Here is an 18,822-nt window from a genome sequence, read left to right as displayed (position 1 = left end):
TTTTCAGCTTAGTGATGTGTTTTATGCTGTCGTATATTATAATGTGACTGGCGTAACCTTATAACGATTTTCGCATTAGGAAGGGATCAAATGTAGACATCGTGCGCAGTTGCTGACAATTCCAAGCTAAATGCATATCTTTGCTGTGGCTTTGAGTGATTTGATTGGAATCCCAAGGAAGCATATATTGCTTTAAAATATAATATAAATATACGGATATCAAATAATCCATATTGTATGTTTCTATTTGGGTCATGGGTTATATAAACATTTCTATTTATTGTCATTGAAAAGATCGCCAAGGCTTTAATGGTTTCACTATGTTATTATTAAAGTATACCATATCTGGAATTTGCAAGGTATGTTTCAGCTTACTGTCCATCGATCGTTGTGGAGAAAGGGGTGAACAGATACGAAATCGTGCAATCGGTGTGTAAGCACTGCTAATATGTTGCTGATTAACTACTTAGTATGTCAATTTATTGCAATATCGTGAGCGGTCGCACTATTGTCGTCATGGTGTCTATTATCTGGTAATTTGCATATTCAGACGAGCAGCATGTTATAATACAAATTTGTAATACAAAATCACGTGATACTGATTTATTCGAGTGGAAAATCCCGTTGTTGTAATGAGGTCGGATCAAAGTACGAGAGATCACAGTGGCCAGACAATTTAAATATGTCAACAATCAATCACAGTTAGCCGAGTTAAAACGAGGTTAGATATGATTGGCAATACTTGTTAGGGCTTGTTTATGAGAAGAATCAGATCGGAGTGGGCTATATTATTGTTTTTTCTTGAATATGTGGAATTGTGAGCGTTGTACACCTTCAAGATTTACAAATCTAAACATGATGATCATGATCTGATACAGAATGATTTGTTAATAATCTCTTTAATGACAGATCACAATTTGAGCAACTTCACATTAAGTTCTGTAAGAGTGTATTAGGAGTGCACAGGCGTTCAAGTAATATTGCTTCTAGAGCTGAACTTGGAAGTTATCCTGTTATTACTGAAATTTGTGCACAATTAATTAAATAAATGAAAAGAATTGAAAACAACACCGACAATTGCAGTCACTTAGATTGACGTGCTTACATCTCAGAAACTAAAATCAAAGGTAATACATAAAAAATTTGATGCTACCAAAACTTCCTGACAAAAAAAAATAGTTGCCATACTAAACAATGGTAGTAAAATATTAGCTCCTCAAATTGCGAAGTACGTATACATTATTGTTTTAAAATCCGAGAGAACAACTTGAAAAATATACTACCAGCTGCCTCAAAATGAATAAAAACATTTACTTTAACTTATTATATTTTATTAATAACTTTGTTTTATACTCTTTTAATCTCATTTAATTTTTTCATTGCTATACTTTTATTGTATTTTATAATCAAAGTCCCACAGAGGATACAATAACAATAAAGATGATTATTATTATTACATGGGCAACATTTGTAAATAAATTAGATGAGATAACTGCTGATGGTGCTGATGACGATACTCGGCTTAAGTCAAAATTAAAAGAAATCTATGTTGAACATGATTGGCTACCAACAGTCCAGACAAACCAAAACGATAAATTACGTACATGCACCCAGTTCAAACCTGGATATAAATTTGAATCAAGTAAAAAATGTACAACATAGAACCAGCTTCACCAAATTTAGGATATCTACACATACCCTACCAATTGAAAACTTAGATATCAAGGGATACCTCCAGAGGAAAGAAAGTGCCAACTTTGTAATAATGGGGCTATTGGCAATGAAATCCATACACTTTTAGACTGCAACCATACTGGATTTCTAAATACAGTTAGCATTCATAATGAAAGTATCCTTACACTATTAAAACAACAAATGTTTGTAGAAATTTTAAGTAGAGAGATGGATTCATTGCCAATAGTGCTAGTAAATTTATTGACAGCATATCTATAAGTAATTTTATTCTTTTATGTATTTTCTTTTGTTTTGTGTGTGTACTTGTGTTTTATTATATTTAATGTCTTTTCACCACAGATTATTTCGTGTCAAATAAAATATATTGTACATATATACATTATAATAACCACGCTATCTTTAGTGTGAGCGCATGTAGTAATTCTCTGCCACCATGGATTGTCCAATCACAGTCTCGTTAATGACTATAGAGAGACTGGGCCATATCCAGTGTCTGATTTCAGGACACTGCCCCAGAGAAATTCAGTGAGCGACTTGTATGCCCCCAGTATATGTACCTCCAAAACCTTTTCAAAACAGCCCAAATGGGAAAATAAATACACATTTTAGACAATTTGGCGAAAAAGTTATACTACTTCACAAACTACTAGTATGGTCTTTTTTTACATGAGTAAAAATAGCTATGAATTGAGCGGATTTGTGCCCGGTTCACCTTATCTATGTTGTTTTCAGTTCCTACTGACACGTGGCAATTACTACTAACCAGCTGATTATGGCGCGATCGAGCTGCCATTGTAGACAGTAAACAAATTTAATACCAGGGTATTTCCCGCCATTGTTTACAACAGTACGTCATCGACGCAATGGAAAAACATTGTTTGCCGCATGACGTCATGATGTTGTCAGTTACTAGTAGTACCAGTATTGTCTAGTCTGACAATGCACTAGTGTGTGTCAATATATGATGATGTTAACACTGCACTAAAATCGGAACATTCGGGGATCTGAGTCATTTCAAAAGGTCATAGTCGTAAACAAGTGTATACGTTGCACAAATCGAAAATCGGTGACGTCGAAAACCTCCTCTGCTTTCTTTTTCAAGAAAGGCAATTATTGTTACAATAATGTACATATAGTCAGTACATGACGCTACGCAATAATTTCACCACTTCGTACAACATTGGATGGTTCTGTAAATGCAATAATTATTCATTGTATTTTAATTTCGTTATTTCTGATAGGTAAAATCCACTAAATAAAATCTACGTGAACATGTAAAATAACAATAAAAGCCCATTGTTTCCATGACAAATTTAAACACAGTGAATATGCTCAAATTTCGATACCTGGATAACAATATGTTCGTCTTTCAACAATGACGATTTATTTATTTATTAGACACAGTCATTCCTCAGCTCCTGAGAGCGAGGTTATTTGTAGATATGTTGGCGATCGCCGCTGTGTCTGCGGAAGTACTATGGGAGATTGCATGATGGGAGTGAAAAGTCTTTTGATCAGCAAGATAATTTTAGAAAAGTGAAAACTCGAGTGATTGTGAAATAAAGGTTGGTTTTAAATATAAAATATCATGGAAACTGGATGAAATAATGGAAGGAAATTGAACGGGTATGAAAGGGCAGTAAATGTGGCAAGAATGCAAGGTCAGAATACGGGGGTCAAAATACGTCACAATACATCCATCATCATCCATCGGCTGTCAACAACTATGGATGCGGTAAAAGTCTTGATTTGCAGTTTGCGTGAATGGCCGGGGAAAAAATTCATGCCAATTCTGTGCTTCAGTAACAGTATTTGTTGCTTTTTTGTGCAATGGAAATTAATTCAAGAAATGCTGTCATAGGACATTTCCTTCTAATAAACAAAACAACCCTGGGACGTTATCTTGAGAAATTGAGAAGACGAATCTGTTGGGACAGTCGTTGTTGTGAAACAATGGACATACTTCTCCAGGGTATCAAGGGTAGTTTTGATTATTAGAAAAGGGAAACTGATGCTTTATGGAAGAGCAAATTTCAATGTCATTGGCCACAGTAATTCTAAATTGATGTTGGTTTTAATTGGTGTTACCTGGTGTAGAAGTAATAAAATTACGATGTTTTCGAGTTTAATAGTAAATTATTAATATTAAGAAATTAATAGTAAATGGTAGACTCCCTTTTGAATAACATCAACCAGTCTAACCTGGTTGACAACAATGAAATTCTAACAGCAAGGCAATCAGGAAAAATTAATAAAAAATAAATTAAATTTGAAAAATGAATTACAAAACGACAATCAATCAAAACAAAATGAAATATAAATAAATTAAGAACATACAGAGAATTAAAAAACAATTTTGCTTTTGAAACATTCCTTATTACCCTGCAAAATATTAAGGTGCGAGAAAATTTAAATAATTCCGCCTCAGTGACCATAACTTGAAAACTGAGACTGACAGACACAACGGAATACCCCTTGCTAATAGATTATGTAACTTTTGTGATCAGAATCAAGTAGAAGATGAATATCACCTAATGATGTCATGCAAAAGTTATACCCCCGATAGAAATGTCTTATTTGAAATGGCAAAAACCAAAATTTGTCACCAAAGACACAATTCATAGTCTTGCTAAACAACAGTGGTCTAGTGTTTTGAAATAAGACAGCAATCCCAGTGAGAATTTTCTTTCTCAGTTAAGTTTTGCATTTTTTCTATCTTTTTATTGTATAATAATCTAGTCTTAATATTTTCTTTTTCTGTTACAGTAATGTATTAGCTTAGTTTTTTGTATGTTTTTATTTTATATTATTTATTTAATTTTTGTTAACCTTTTATTCTTTCTTAAACATTTGTAGCCATTGCCAATCCCTCCGGGGAATGTGTAAGTGTTAATAAAATTAATATTATTTAATTAATGACCCCGCACATTAGTGATTGGGCTTGGATAGTTGAAGAGATTTTTAAATGGGCTACTCGATAGAAGTATTCGCCATGACTCAAGACTTTTCATTTAGGTTTATACAACGCTTACATGTTACTGTCAGGAAGGTTTAATGTCTTGTTTGTATTTGCACAATGTGAAGGAGGTGTTTATTGTCAAAATATACTAGTATATGGGTGGTTGTATGTGTATTGAACTATACAAAATTTGACTTTAATATATCACTAAACTGTACGTTTATATTTCTGATATACTCGATGTGAATCTCAGCACTGTGCTTTTTATAAATGTTATGGTTCGGTTAATAATTTCCTGGAAACTGTACAGAAAATCACAGACTGTTTTTTGTTCATAGTTTTTCCAAATTTCAGTTTTTATTGTTCATAAATATTTACAGCAATAACACTTTTTTCTGTTGTGAAACCATTTCCAGTTATTATGATTGTGTACATGACAGCCACAGAATAAGACATGTATGGGTATGTGCGAGTATGTTTCATGGGTTTATAGGCCACTTCTTTATATCCCACAATGTCTGGTAATTCTAACTAACTACTACTTCGCAAAATTTGCGTAGCCTTGCTTCTACTCCCATATTGTCCTTAATAGTGAAGGTTAATTCAGATATATTGTAAATTACACAGTAGTAACACTACAAAACATTTTCCTTTACATCCCCTGGTATTACATAACAGCCTTTGTGCTGAGGCAGTTATGGTTTACAACCATCACCGTTCTCTTGTGTTATATTGAGTCTCTATCAAATGAAGCATACTAGCACAGTCCATCTATCTCTATACTAGTAACCACTCAGTTGGACAAAACACATTCCGATGATGCCATGGTCCTTCAACGGCGTGTAACAATAGAGCAGACCCGGTAAGCCGGTCTGGATTGGTTTCCCTGTATCAAAACTACGTGTGTGGGTTTTTTTCTCCGAAAGGTGACTGACCCGTATAAAACTAGTATCAATTAGTTTATTAGTTTGTGTTCACCAGTCACCTGTATTTAAACAATATTCTGAGCAAATTTACGACAAAATGTTTACGATGAAATTTGCGATGAGTGTATTTACAAATGAGAGACCATTAAACTGTAGCAATACAGCCTTAGGATTCTAAACTCTGACATACTCACCTAACTCCTCATCACTCTCTCTCTTCCTTAACACCGACAGATACTGTACATATGCCTCACATTAAGAAACGCAAATGTAAATGTACGTATTCTTGTAGACTTGTAAATTTGAACTGTGAAAATAGCGGTGAGTTTTGAAATTGTGATTCATAATACTGCTGCAGGGGGCGGGAACTTCAACTCGCTTGATAACACTTGCACTGTTGGTGCACTGGAAGACACTTGAAGTAATCACAGATATACATCTCTATTACCAGTCAGGAGGTCCAGGAAGAAAGCAAGGTACCCGGCACCAACTCCCAACTCTAATTACAATTGCCCACACCTAAATATCTAGGCTTATGTTATATGTTATCGGCCAATAGCTGCTAGCCATCGACGGATTACGTAGTTCCTAAGCCTCGACTCTGCTAACTACTACCATTCGGTTTTCAAAGCAACTTCCTGGTGTGATACGCTATGCGCTAACTAGAGGACACGACTTGACGTTGCCTTTTTTTGGCGTTCTGTATGGCGTACAGACGTTGTAATTTTCTTCTCTAACAAATAGGCTGCTTTTAGAGATTTGTTGTTGTTGTGAATTGATGCCTACTTAGTCGAATAACAGTTATGGAATGTTATTGGAAAGTTTACAATTTACTTATTGCGTTTTATCTGTCAGATTATTAGGTATTTTTATAATTCTGAATAAATAGAAAAAATAAAGAAGTGTTGTATGGTTATTCATGACGTTTAAGTATTAGGATATCGATGTAATTAATGACAACTTTTGTAAATGTTTGACGGATTTAGTTGCATTTGATCTCATTTTAATTGAAAAATCGTATTTGACAATTTTTTCAAGTTCGGGACAGTCACGGTGAAAATTTCTGAAATCATTTTTCCTGATTAGAAACAGGCGGAAACATAATTATGACAAAAATCATCAAAATATGTCAAGTTATTTTTTTAGAGTAAGAACATTCAATTATTACTTTCACGCGGGATATTATCATCACGCATTGACAATGGTGATTGCTTTTAACATTTCAAAGGAATTTTGAAAGCACATTAGCAAATCAAATCGGTTATTGGTGGGCCACATTACAAGGATTTCATCACTGAAGATAACCATGATCAAATAAATGTTCAGGCTGACTCACTGGTGTTTGTTTTATTAGCTAGGTCAGATGAATGTCGACGTTTTCCAACATGACACCTTACAAATACCGCCATCAATAGGTGGGTAGAAACACTAAAATAGTCACGATCGTAGAGGGCACTTACCCTTAACGTGCGTGCATTATTATACTAGAATAATATCATATTATTATATATAATAAATATATATTATATTATATTATATTATATTATATTATATTATATTATATTATATTATATTATATTATATTATATTATATTATATTATATTATATTATATTATATTATATTATATTATATTATATTATATTATACAAGAATGTGCATAGCCTCGAGACTAAGATTAAAAATGCATGCATGATACACAACATGTCAACTATTTTTTTTTTAAATGTTTTTGTGCCAGGCGACAGTTCTGGACATTGAGTGTCACTGTTGTTTCTCCTGACTTTTTTTTTAAAGTGCAAATTGCAAGAGTTAGTGCTGACACATAGTGCATTTTGCCACAAAAGTCATATTTATGTTTGGGACTACATGACATGGCTGAACATGTCAACTAGTACGATAAATCTCTCCCATCGAACTACTAGTATTTTACTTACTAACGATGCCCGATTTGATGTGACTACGTAATGGGTGTCGACTGGAATTTATTAAGACCACTCTAATTTTATATGTATTTAGAAATACATTCAGCTGGTTTTAGGGTGTGGCGTGTACATCAGTGGCGATGGGCATTTACAGTGGCTGTGAGTTGAATCCCATGAAATTTATATTACACGAGACAAGAACAAAGTTAACGAATACAGTCGTCAAACACCATACTAGTCATTTTTGAGAAAGTTCGTCATAAATCGCTGTCATGGAAACATCGTAGTAATGACACAGAATGATGTTCTGAGGTGAAGAAAAAAAAATACACCAACTACGGTAAGTGGTAATGATAACAAAAGGTTTATTCTATAAAAACAAGTCTAACCAGTCGTTACTGGTACTGAAAACCTGCGTCTCGAGAAAAATCTTTTAAGCCTCTTCCACCAACTTTCTTTTTTAGTTTTCCGCAATGTTGGCGGCTGATGTGATGCCGAGGCAGCTGACGTCACATCTTCGTGTTTAGTTTTCATGCGTATATCCCCGGTTTCCATAAAATTTTTCTGCCCGGGTGAATCTACCAATAACTTCATCTTGTTGAGGTCACATGATATCTCGTCAATTTGCTTTATTTGACGGCTGGGAGCTAGTCGAAGGCAAAACTACCTGAGACTGTGACGTCACGTTATTCTCTTCATTGGCCAGTTGTGGGTCACGTATTTCAGTGACTGTGTCATTCAATGAACTGCAAATATTGAGAAAACGGTGGAATAATAGTTACATATCTTTGGCAAAAATGGGATTTACATGTACACAATAATTGTCATGGCTATAAACTGCTACATGTTCTAGAATCCTTATGGCCATAACTTGTAGAAAATGGGACAACGATTATGAAAATAAGGCAGAAGTTCGGGAAGAGAAAGAACTCATTGATTATATAAACAATATTTATGATTCGTTTGTCACATGGAATGTTCTCTCTGTATATGCGCGTGTGTGTTGCATTGACTGCATGTTAAAACACAAAATACTCGGTACTTACTTCAGGGATGTGCCCTCATCAATAAATGGTTTCCTGGGAGACGGAGATTTCATTCCACGCAGAGATGTGCTCTCTGTAGCCAACTTTGAGACCTCTTTTTGAGCAACCTCTACATGTAGCTTTAATCGATTAATCGGTTTTGGAATCAGACATGACCGTGATGCATATGGTGTTGAGTTTCGTTCTGGTTGCACCTGCTTAACATTGGTCGGTTGAATGTCATGTGACCTATACATAATAATGGGTGTACGTCAGTTAATTGACTGATTCATGAATACAACGAAATAAACATATACCACATAATTATTGATCGTGACTGACATACAACGAAATAATTCTAAAAAAAACAAAAAAACAACAAAACAACAACATTATACTCACTTATCGGATGCTACGATCTGTTCAAGTTGGTCTCGCAGACAAGCCACTGAGGTTGTAGATTTCTTATTTACGTCACCAGCTTTGCTGACAGACAACTTGGATGACGTGTTGAAGTTATTTTGAGTTATTATGTTAATCCACGCAGCTTCCTTCTTACAACACTCTGTAATACACAATTATTATATTATTTTTCTGATTATTTGTGACTGTTTTCGGTTGAAATCGAGACACAAATTTCAGAAGATAGCGTGAACTAAAAACAAGCATATATTCACATAAATTTGATTAAAATCAGATCCTACTTTGGGCTTCATTTTTTTCATTTAATTTTTTATTATTCATTTTATTATACACTTTATTTTTTTATTTTATTTTATTTGAATTTATTATTTATTTATTTATTTATTTATTTATTTATTTATTTATTTATTTATTTATTTATTTATTTATTTATTTATTTATTTATTTATTTATTTATTTATTTATTTATTTATTTATTATTTACTGGCAGTTTTTCAAAAGTTGTGGTAATCGCGACAGCCAACAGTTAAAGTAATACAAAATAAAATAAGATAAGTGATGTACTAATAATAAAAACAATTAAAAAATAGTAAAAATATATAGTTAAAATAATATTAAATTAAATTCACGCTGTTCAATACATCAGATTTTAATCAGATTCGATAATCACACAAGAAATTTGACCTTTTAAAATAATACTTACGATTGTCTATGACGAGCGACTCAGACGACACTGAGTTTGGACGAGCATTGCGTTGAATATCAAACAACTTACAGAGTTCGTGGACACTTCTTGTATTTCTTTCTGGGAGAGATAGTGTCGACACTGAGTTATTAAGATTATGGTAGGGTCAAGACTAAATGAAACTCGAGACTTTTCTCGATGTCACAATAGTACTGAGCATATAGGCACCTACCGATGACCGTCAAACGAACATTTCTGCAATTGATTTTACGTACTTTCTAATGTCACATAGCTAGACATTGTAATATATGGGACGTTTAAACGTATATTAATGTGTGATTATTCCCGTGGACAGACAGAAAAACAGACAGACAGAAAACAGAGGTTTGTATTTGACGATTAACTATCATCGGAGATGCTATTGTACTACTACGACCGTGATCTTGCGCAGACACCGTGGATTAGCATATAAGTACTAACCTGTATCCATGGCAACGGTGTCATATAAGTACTAACCGTAGTTATCAGTATTCTGAAAACACCAAATCTAAAAGTGTACATACTGATATCATCTTCATAACATACGATTAACATACATGCAATATATCCACGTGATTAGACACTGCATGGCACGGCCTGTGTAGGGTTGTCGCTTTTCAGTGTCAGTAACCAATGTTCGTTTTCGTATCGGTTTTTTAGATGTGGCTAGCTCACCGGGTGAAACTGACCGCCACTAAAAAATCCTTGTTGATAAGTGATATTGTGATATTTATAATTCCAAAAATATTAAAGATGATTATTTTTATCATGCAAAATAAAAGTAACATAACAACGTAAATATCTGTATAGGTTTTGAATATCTGGAATTTGTTTTTTATTTGTATATTTTTTATGATACATATCATGTGATATAGCCACAGATCATGTTTTGACTTTACTCATTTGTATTCTATTCCACACTTAAACTGAATTGAAATTTTCTGTGACAATGTTTTATCAGGTGTTCTGCAAAATTTACCTTTTCGCTGCCTCACACTTGTCGCGATCATTATTCATGTACAAACAAGCTCGCATTTCCCTTTTCTATACAAACAAAATAAATTTCCAGTGATCTATGCACCAAAATATTCGTACATGTTTACACACGCGTGAGTTATATAATTTTTTACTAACCTTTTAACCGGACGTGTTGAGTAAGAAACACTGGCATCCTATTGGTCAAAAGTTCTTACCCAGCATGCATTAGACAAAATGGCGGTACAGTGCTGGAGCTGGGGATCAGTGATTCCGAAATTATGAACTTATTTCAGCAACGTGTGGTTGTTTTCACAACTCCGTGCTAATGTGGACAACGTGAAATTGTTTGTGTAAATAAGTTTTCCTGGGAAAAGCTAGCCGTCCGTTCGATTGCCAAAAAAACATTGCCGCATAGTCTCCGTTTCGGATATTTGTTGTGTGTGTTTGTTGACATTCACACTTGATATCTTCTGAAAATGACAATATCGAAACACCTTATAGTTTGTTCGACGGCGATGCGAACGACGTATTCACAGAACAAAGGACGGAGACCACAGTAATAAAAAACATGACGGTTGACGACTGTGAATTCGCCGCAATAATGACTGTCGAGTCTTTCCGGTCTAAATTAGAGTGGGCTGTTGGTAAACACAGGTACCTATATGCGTGTTAAAATACTGCTAATCCCCGACACGTGACATCGATATACAAACATGAGTAGTACTATATAAAGTAATATCTTGTCTCATGACCATGTTCTGACAAATCAACTTATGTGACTTGCACATGAGGTATGATAATGCTTAGACAAAAAAAACAACAAAAAACGTGCGGTTTCTATAACCTGACCTACCCTATTTTTTACTGCCTGACCTTAAACATTGAAAACGTCACAAAATTGTGACAGGTATTAAATGTGTTTCTATGAAAATTTCGAACTTTGAGTATTGAAGACAAATTCGTACAAGACTTATGACACTCATATCTGCAAAACCGTTTTTATATGTAAGAAAAAAAAATTAAAAACAGTTGTTACTGAAAAAATATATATAAAAAAAATTTCTACCCACCTGACCTACTTTGTTTTTGGAAAACGTGTTATAGGAACAACATTTTTTTATTTTGGTCTAATATTGATTGTTGTTCTAACTCAATTTATCCCGGACGAAGTATCAATGCATGGCAGCCCTATAATAGACCTGCAATATACCGCACTATGTGTGAAATCTTTTCTGTATTTCCACGCTTAATAATGTGATATACAAATTTAATGATAGTTGATGTTGATGAAGTAATGCCAGCTGAAAGATAGGCATTTTGACATTGAACTGTAAAAAAAGGGGGAAGTTCAAAATGAAATCATTTAATGTTTGTGCTTGAAGTTCAAACTCCATTATTCACACATCACACAAGATCTCACAGTGAATGTCAAATCACCTATTGCCCCCATTTGATATAAGGTGGGATGGGTTGGAGTTTGACCGACTCATACCTGTATCATGTAACAACAATAATTTATGAATCGGTGTTTTTTATCATGTGATTGTGCCTTAATGGAGCAGATCAGAATCACTCAATGAGGTTCATTTCATAATAGATACAATTCAGATGGGGGAGAACATTATGATTGATTATAATGTATACATAAATGTTCATATATAGTTCAAATATTAACTGGAAACAACAATGCCTTGGTTGTCGCTTGGTACAGACATACTGCAAAACATGTCTTTATTAGCAAGAATATTATTTTTAGCTAATCCATAATTTCACTAATTCAAGATGTAAATAATTTAAAATATTCTCACAAGGAGATTGTTAGCACTTTAGCTAAGTTGAGATTCTGTTAATTTATAAATTTAATCATATTCCGGTAAAATGGCATGCAGTTATTTCTAATTGTTTTATAGTATATGACAACAGATTACCCATTTTATTTGCCATATCATATTGATTTCAACTTTAATAATATATAAGTACTATTATACATCTGTCACCGTAAAGCAATAAGTTACAGTGTGCCGTAATTTTGCCGCATTGCACTGGGTATTTTCATCCTACCATATGGCTGCCCCCCGGGTTTGACCAGACTCCACACAAATAAGTTTGCTAAATCTGTTCTAAATGTTTTGGATTTCTGCATTCCCATGATGTATTCTGGGGAACAAATGTATAATAATAAAGTTTAGGATATGAGGATACTGCAAAGTATACACTCAGACAGTACGTAGTCGCATTGACCTCCGCTGCACGTCGGTCGATACCCCCTTGTACTGTCTTTGTGCATACGTTGCAGTATCCTTGTAATAACCTCATAATACTTAGAAATTAGTGACATTTCACACATTTCACCCTGAGAAACAGAATTCACTACTTGGCCCCCTGTAAGTTGTTATCTTGTATCTTGAGGTTTGCTTGACAACATGATTTCAATAGATGGCGCCCTCTGGAGACCTGGACACAACCTTGCCTCCTATTTTTTCACTGGCAAATGAGTTAACGTACAATGTCGGTATACAGCATATGTGCTATGATTTTCGTTTCCACATTTTGGTTATGGTCATATTAAATTGAAAATAAAAATCATAAAAAAATTAGTAGTTATAGTTATTGTCCCATTGTTTTTGCTTCTAGATTGGAGGACTTCACAAGATTGATGACTCAGTCGTACCAGTGCTCACCAGAAATCTATCCACGTTATTTTATAGCTATATACAAAGAAAACAAAGCTGGGTTGATTGCTTTAAGACTTAAAAATGACCCGTAAGTATCATAGAATAAAATAATGAGGTCCTTAATGAATACTCTCAATGAACCTTACATAGGGTGAATAATTAGTCATGAAGATGTTTGGTTTGGACAAATAAATAAGTAAACAACTTGTACTTGAGTTTATATACACATTTATAAATATTTGTAAACACCAGTTCCCATCTTTCATTCAAATTCCAATAAGTAATTGTGATTGGTTTTCATGACTGATGTGTGACGCATTTATTCATATTGTACCACATAATTTAATAATAATTTAATAATCACTTATTTCTAAAAAATACATTTACAAAATCACTTCCATTCATTTATACATATCGTGTTTATGTTCTACCGGTATATATTATTTCAATATTTTTTGTAGAAGTCAAGTTTGTAAAAGCCTGGGACTGAGCTTGACAGCATTTCAAGATTCAGGTGTAAATGCTGATGTTAATTAACCTTTTCACCACTTGGCTTATATTCTTGAATATTTCCATAATGAACCCTAATTTTGGAGCCAAAAGACAACATTAGAGTCAATTTTCGGTTTTTATCCAAAAAATGTGGTTATTTTTGTCCTGGTCTTTTGAAGGAAAGGGCAGACAATAAACAGGACTATTTTGTGAATTTGTGCTGAAAAGACAGAACTGGTGGTGAAAAGGTTAATTTTACCCAATCAATGCTCTATACATCTGGTTCAATTAGCGCATGCCCCCTCCAACAGAGCATAGGCTTACATACATGTAATATAAAATGAAAAAGGCACTACGGTGGCGCTGTTTCCCTGATAACTCTATGAATTGTTTTTATTGTAGAGAACCAGCTGAAGCCGATTATCTTGACAGTTATACAACACTAGGATTCTGTGGGTTTAGTGGGTAAGAAATCACCTCAACTTCAAAAACTACTTATCTTATAGCGATACTTTTTACTTAGAAACTCAAATATTTACAGAAATTCTGGACTAATGTAGAGAGTGGGAACCATTCAAATATACATAAATTTAACAATGGTTTAGACCAGTTTCTCATGGTACTATCACCTCCACAAACCCATTCTCTTGATTTTTATAAATATTTATAAATTTCGAAATTTTCAACTAAATTGAGAGGTTTCTATTGGCCGATGTAATAACATTTATTTTCTAATTATTTATTGTGATTGGTTGGTTTTAACTACCATTCATATATATAAATATTCATAAATTGATAAATTGTCATTTGTTGTTTACAGTATGTTACATGTGTCTGGTGAGATGGAGTACAGTGTACAGGACACTAAGCAGTGTCATATTCACCATCTCACAGTTATTGAGAGATTCAGAGAACAAGGGATTAGTGAGGCTCTACTCAACCATGCTGAGCAGGAAGGGAAAAGACTTGACTGTACTGTAAGTATCAACCCAGGCTTATATGTTAGGCATATACTGTGAAATACTTTATTTTAACTGGAATTAATTTTCACTGAAAAAGCTTTTTGGGTGTTTTGTATGGAATTTATTTTCACTGATTTTTGATGAGTCGAATGTGAGGCATAAGAAAAAAAGTATAGTCGCTGGATTTTATTTTCACTGAAGCATCCCTTCAGTGAAAATAAATTCCAAGTGGAAATAAAGTATTCTACAGTATTCATGTGGAGTAAATAAAAACTGCATCTCACTTCACTCCAATCTCATATGATATTTAATCCTCGCCTGAAATAGAGACTTATATTTTCTGATTTCTCAGACATACTTGGACCAATTTTGTTCAAAGTTGTCACAACGACAGTACATGTATACGGTATAGTAGTATAGATATGCAAATAAAATTTTGGTGGTGACCATTTTTATCCAAAAAAGCATTTTACCATATTGTCAACCATTTCTCGGGCATGGTTTCTAATTTTGATAATTCTTTCATTTAGTGATGATTGATTTGCATATGAATGGTAAACAATTTGCATATAGATGACTGTAAATTTGCATATAATATGTGGTTGATTTATGAATAATTGTCAATCACTGACTATTTTTACAGTATATGACACTGATTTGCAACTCATTGAGTCCAGCATTACAATTCTATGAAGACAATGGTTATGATATCGGTAAAACTAGAGGATGTTGTCATGGGAAATCAAAATCAGTAAGATGTGTTTTTTTGTTATTATAATTGGTATTTAATATTCACAGTACAATCCAAGTGTAACTTAATTTCCAAACTACAAACCGATTTTGCCTTTTTATTAAAAAAAATATCATTTTCAAAATGAGTGTCATTGTCATAAACTTGTTCGTATTTAGAGATAATGTTGATTTGGTTCAAAATTAAAATATAGAAAAAATACCTACAAATGTTGACATGTTTAATGTTTACACAATCATTTTTTGCTCAATATCCAACTGTGATCGTGTTCATGGAGCATGGATACTAGGTGTTTGTCGTACAGGTCTCACCTACTCTGGAATACTATTCTAGGCTATTATCACATGACCTTGGTAGATATCATTCACAGTTGTAACGTTAGTTTGAAATATAACGATTGATATCTTTGTTAAACGTCATGTAAGAATTTCTGCCCACATGGTACAATGACTGTTACAGCAACACATAATAACTAAAAGTTTATTTCAAAAAACTGTCGCTAAAGAAGAGTAATATTTCTGTCAATCTGAAAACAATTAGCAGCTTAGATGTTATGTGTAATCAGCATGAGATTCATAATTGTAGTTTTGTCAAAATTATGATTGTTTTTTTTACTTTTTTGATTTCTTTTGGGAATATTATATGCGAGAACAAATCTTGCCGTAATGTCATGGTTTTTGGACAAACTATTTGTAAATGTTCTTTATCTTCTACTTTATGTGAATCACAATGTAGACAAATTCTATCTTGTAATATTTAATGTGGCCTCATTAAATATGCACAACTATGATATCTGGAACACTATAGCAGATGTAGTCATACAACCAGTGCTTGGAGATCTGCCATCTGATAGCTTTCTTTTTCAGAGCTGGTTGATACTAGTGTTATGGGTTTTATCCATATACCTTCAATTAATAGATAATACAAGCCAATGATATAAACTCATATCAACTGGGTCTACAAAGAAATGATACCGCTATTCTCATATTTGTGATATTGGCAAAATTTGGCAGCTGAGTTAAAGCAGACATATAATTCAGAATTTGATAGGATAAAAAAACTGCTCTCAACAAGCTGCTCTCTGATCTCGAGAGTTGCTCACATTGACTCAAATTTAGTTCTGGTATTATGTTCCAATTCCAGCTTTTTAACACCAAATATCTGATGTAATGATTTTATTGTGTTCTTGTTGTAGAGATGGTACAAGATGGTTAAACAGCTACCATGTGAATAAGATCAGCTCATTTGAACGATGAAAATAATATATTCCGTGATATTTTGGCAGTACCTAGAGGGCGCTAATGACACACAGTAGTGAATATTTTGTGCTGCTGGTTCCTCACTGGAAGCACTACTTCAATAGTTACTACCAAGTAGTAGGAGATAAATTTTTTTGGGTTACGTGACCATGACTGTAGATTGATTACACTTTGCCATGTGCAAGGAATGGAGTAAAAAGTGAGAGGAACTCCTAAATTATTAAAAAAAAACTGCCCAGGATCAAAGTCAGAACAGGTGCAACCCTATTTTGATAATCTATGCAAATAATAATGAGAAATGACAAGTGTTTTTTTATTTCTTGAAAAATAGCAGTAATGAGTTTAATTTATCAATATATTCACATTTTACAATCAAATCTTGAATTAAATTATACAAATGTCCATACATCTAAAATAATCAAAATTAATATATACATGAAATACAATCATTCAGTAAATACCACAAGATTTCTTTATAGACTTCTAGAAAATAAAAATATTTATTTTATCATATATTTTTGTTATTGAGTTTTTGATAAAAAGGAAATTGAGCAGCACACAAAAGTTAAGGGCTTAAAAAAACAAGGGTTGTTGTGTTGTGCATGTTCAAATTTCATGCCACTAAAGGACCCATACTAAACATGACACAATAACCATTTCCCTTCAAGTCAATTAAATGATCACAAAAGTGTAAACCACTTGTTTTGTTTAATGAACAGATTGTGGAGAACAAATGTTTTCTAAGAAGAGGAATGTAAACAAATCTCTGCAATTTTTTCTAGGGAAAAACTGGTTAGTGAACAAAATAAAAGGAATCTTGTTAAATGAGTGATCCCCTTTTTTGTCTTCAACATTTTGTTGTACGCTTGATGTACTCTGTAAAACGTTTCTTTTAGTTTCATGCACTTTGTATTCAGTTTGTTCAAGGGGAACACCAACAAGCTTGATACAAGTTTGCCACCATAATAACGAACTTAAAAAAAAAAAATACCCCCCTGCCTCACGTAACTACTATTTTCAGATTTAAGGTTTGGTCATTTATTGATTCACACTATGTACAAGAAGGAACTCACAAATGTTTCCATAGAAACATAAAATCTGTCTGAAATGTAAACGGCATGCATGTTCTACTACATAAAATTCATTTGGATGAGCAAACACTTTAAATTTATTCAAACTTCGTAAATTTTATAGCAGTTTGGTGACTTCAAAGTAACTGCTGTTTACTGGGAAACATCCAGCTACCAAGTAATTTTATGACACTAATTTAATACTTGGCTAATACATCTGAAACACTAATCCTACAATGAGATTGTTAGCAAGTCAGATAAAATGTTTGTGGTGTGTATGATAGTCTCGGTTTGATTACAGCATTAACTTGTATAATGGTTTAAAATTGGTTTTGTGTTGCACGCAGTCACCACCTAATGCAAACAAACAAATAAGAAAACTAATGCAACTTTTTCTGGATTTACCAGTCATACAGTGGTGTGATTTTAACAATTGATGCATGACTGGCTACGAACAAGACAGTGGATTGTATGATGTACCCAGAACAAAAATATTTGAATACGTTCATATTCAAGCACTGTGGGAAATAAGCTAGTTGCCTATTTCAATTACAATCAAAATCTTGTGTATAAAAACCAATGAAAAGAGAGCATATACTAAATCTTGATAACCTATGTATGAATGACGGTAGAATTGATAATTTTTCGTTCATTGCACGGTCTCATGCAATGTGTTAAAGACCTGGACCGAATGTCTGCCGCAAAAATCGAAAACTTGAATTTAAATTAATTTTGTATAGTTCAATGTTGAAATGCCATTCTTTGAAGAGAGATACGATGTTGAGACATCATTACTGTAAAAGGATTAATTATTCACTGGGTTTTAATTTTGCTTATTTCGCTGACTGGAAAATGCACTAAAATAAAACCCAGTGAATATATACAATAGGGCACAGAACACATTATCTAAATGATAAAACCGTGAATATGCCTGAATTGCTAAAATTAGTGAAATTTAA

The 18,822-nt window shown here is 33.3% G+C and overlaps 3 protein-coding genes across 4 annotated transcripts in view; 1 reads left to right on the top strand and 2 right to left on the bottom strand.

Moving 5' to 3' along the window:
- The window catches only part of LOC100369272 (alpha-L-fucosidase-like), a 33,805-nt gene extending 27,746 nt beyond the window's left edge, over window positions 1–6,059 (bottom strand). The window contains exon 1 of one of the 2 annotated variants that reach the window (XM_085505103.1): window positions 5,775–6,059. The gene's annotated coding sequence lies outside the window, so the exon portion shown is untranslated. The remainder of the gene's footprint in view (window positions 1–5,774) is intronic. The other variant, XM_078008939.2, reaches the window with a different exon arrangement.
- A 1,793-nt stretch (window positions 6,060–7,852) lies between these two features.
- Window positions 7,853–10,127, bottom strand: LOC144350869 (uncharacterized). Its single transcript, XM_078008935.2, has 5 exons — window positions 10,118–10,127; window positions 9,656–9,757; window positions 8,932–9,094; window positions 8,551–8,778; window positions 7,853–8,250 (listed from the first exon to the last, which is right to left on the bottom strand). Exons 1-5 carry the CDS (start codon window positions 10,125–10,127, stop codon window positions 8,124–8,126), a joined length of 630 nt encoding a protein of 209 aa, XP_077865061.1. The 3' UTR covers window positions 7,853–8,123.
- A 739-nt stretch (window positions 10,128–10,866) lies between these two features.
- LOC144350870 (uncharacterized) lies at window positions 10,867–17,121 on the top strand. The gene is made up of 6 exons (XM_078008936.2): window positions 10,867–11,308; window positions 13,289–13,417; window positions 14,224–14,286; window positions 14,642–14,798; window positions 15,427–15,534; window positions 16,730–17,121. The coding sequence occupies exons 1-6, from the start codon at window positions 11,223–11,225 to the stop codon at window positions 16,766–16,768; spliced, it is 582 nt and encodes a 193-aa protein (XP_077865062.2). The 5' UTR covers window positions 10,867–11,222; the 3' UTR covers window positions 16,769–17,121.
- Window positions 17,122–18,822: the final 1,701 nt, after the last annotated feature.

This window comes from Saccoglossus kowalevskii, chromosome 11 (assembly GCF_978046115.1).
Source record: "Saccoglossus kowalevskii chromosome 11, keSacKowa6.1, whole genome shotgun sequence".
In the NCBI taxonomy this organism is placed as follows: domain Eukaryota; kingdom Metazoa; phylum Hemichordata; class Enteropneusta; family Harrimaniidae; genus Saccoglossus; species Saccoglossus kowalevskii.
This window is presented reverse-complemented; position numbering and strand designations above follow the sequence as displayed.

What these genes read in the sequence shown, in the direction of transcription:
- LOC144350870 (XM_078008936.2), top strand. Translation starts at nt 11,223, where the DNA reads ATGACGGTTGACGACTGTGAATTCGCCGCAATAATGACTGTCGAGTCT. An exon ending in TGGGCTGTTGGTAAACACAG is followed by an intron (nt 11,309 to 13,288) that starts GTACCTATATGC and finishes TTTTGCTTCTAG; the next exon opens with ATTGGAGGACTTCACAAGAT. An exon ending in TTAAGACTTAAAAATGACCC is followed by an intron (nt 13,418 to 14,223) that starts GTAAGTATCATA and finishes TTTTTATTGTAG; the next exon opens with AGAACCAGCTGAAGCCGATT.
- LOC144350869 (XM_078008935.2), bottom strand. An exon ending in GTCGCTCGTCATAGACAATC is followed by an intron (nt 9,095 to 9,655) that starts GTAAGTATTATT and finishes TGTGTATTACAG; the next exon opens with AGTGTTGTAAGAAGGAAGCT. An exon ending in GATGAGGGCACATCCCTGAA is followed by an intron (nt 8,251 to 8,550) that starts GTAAGTACCGAG and finishes CAATATTTGCAG; the next exon opens with TTCATTGAATGACACAGTCA.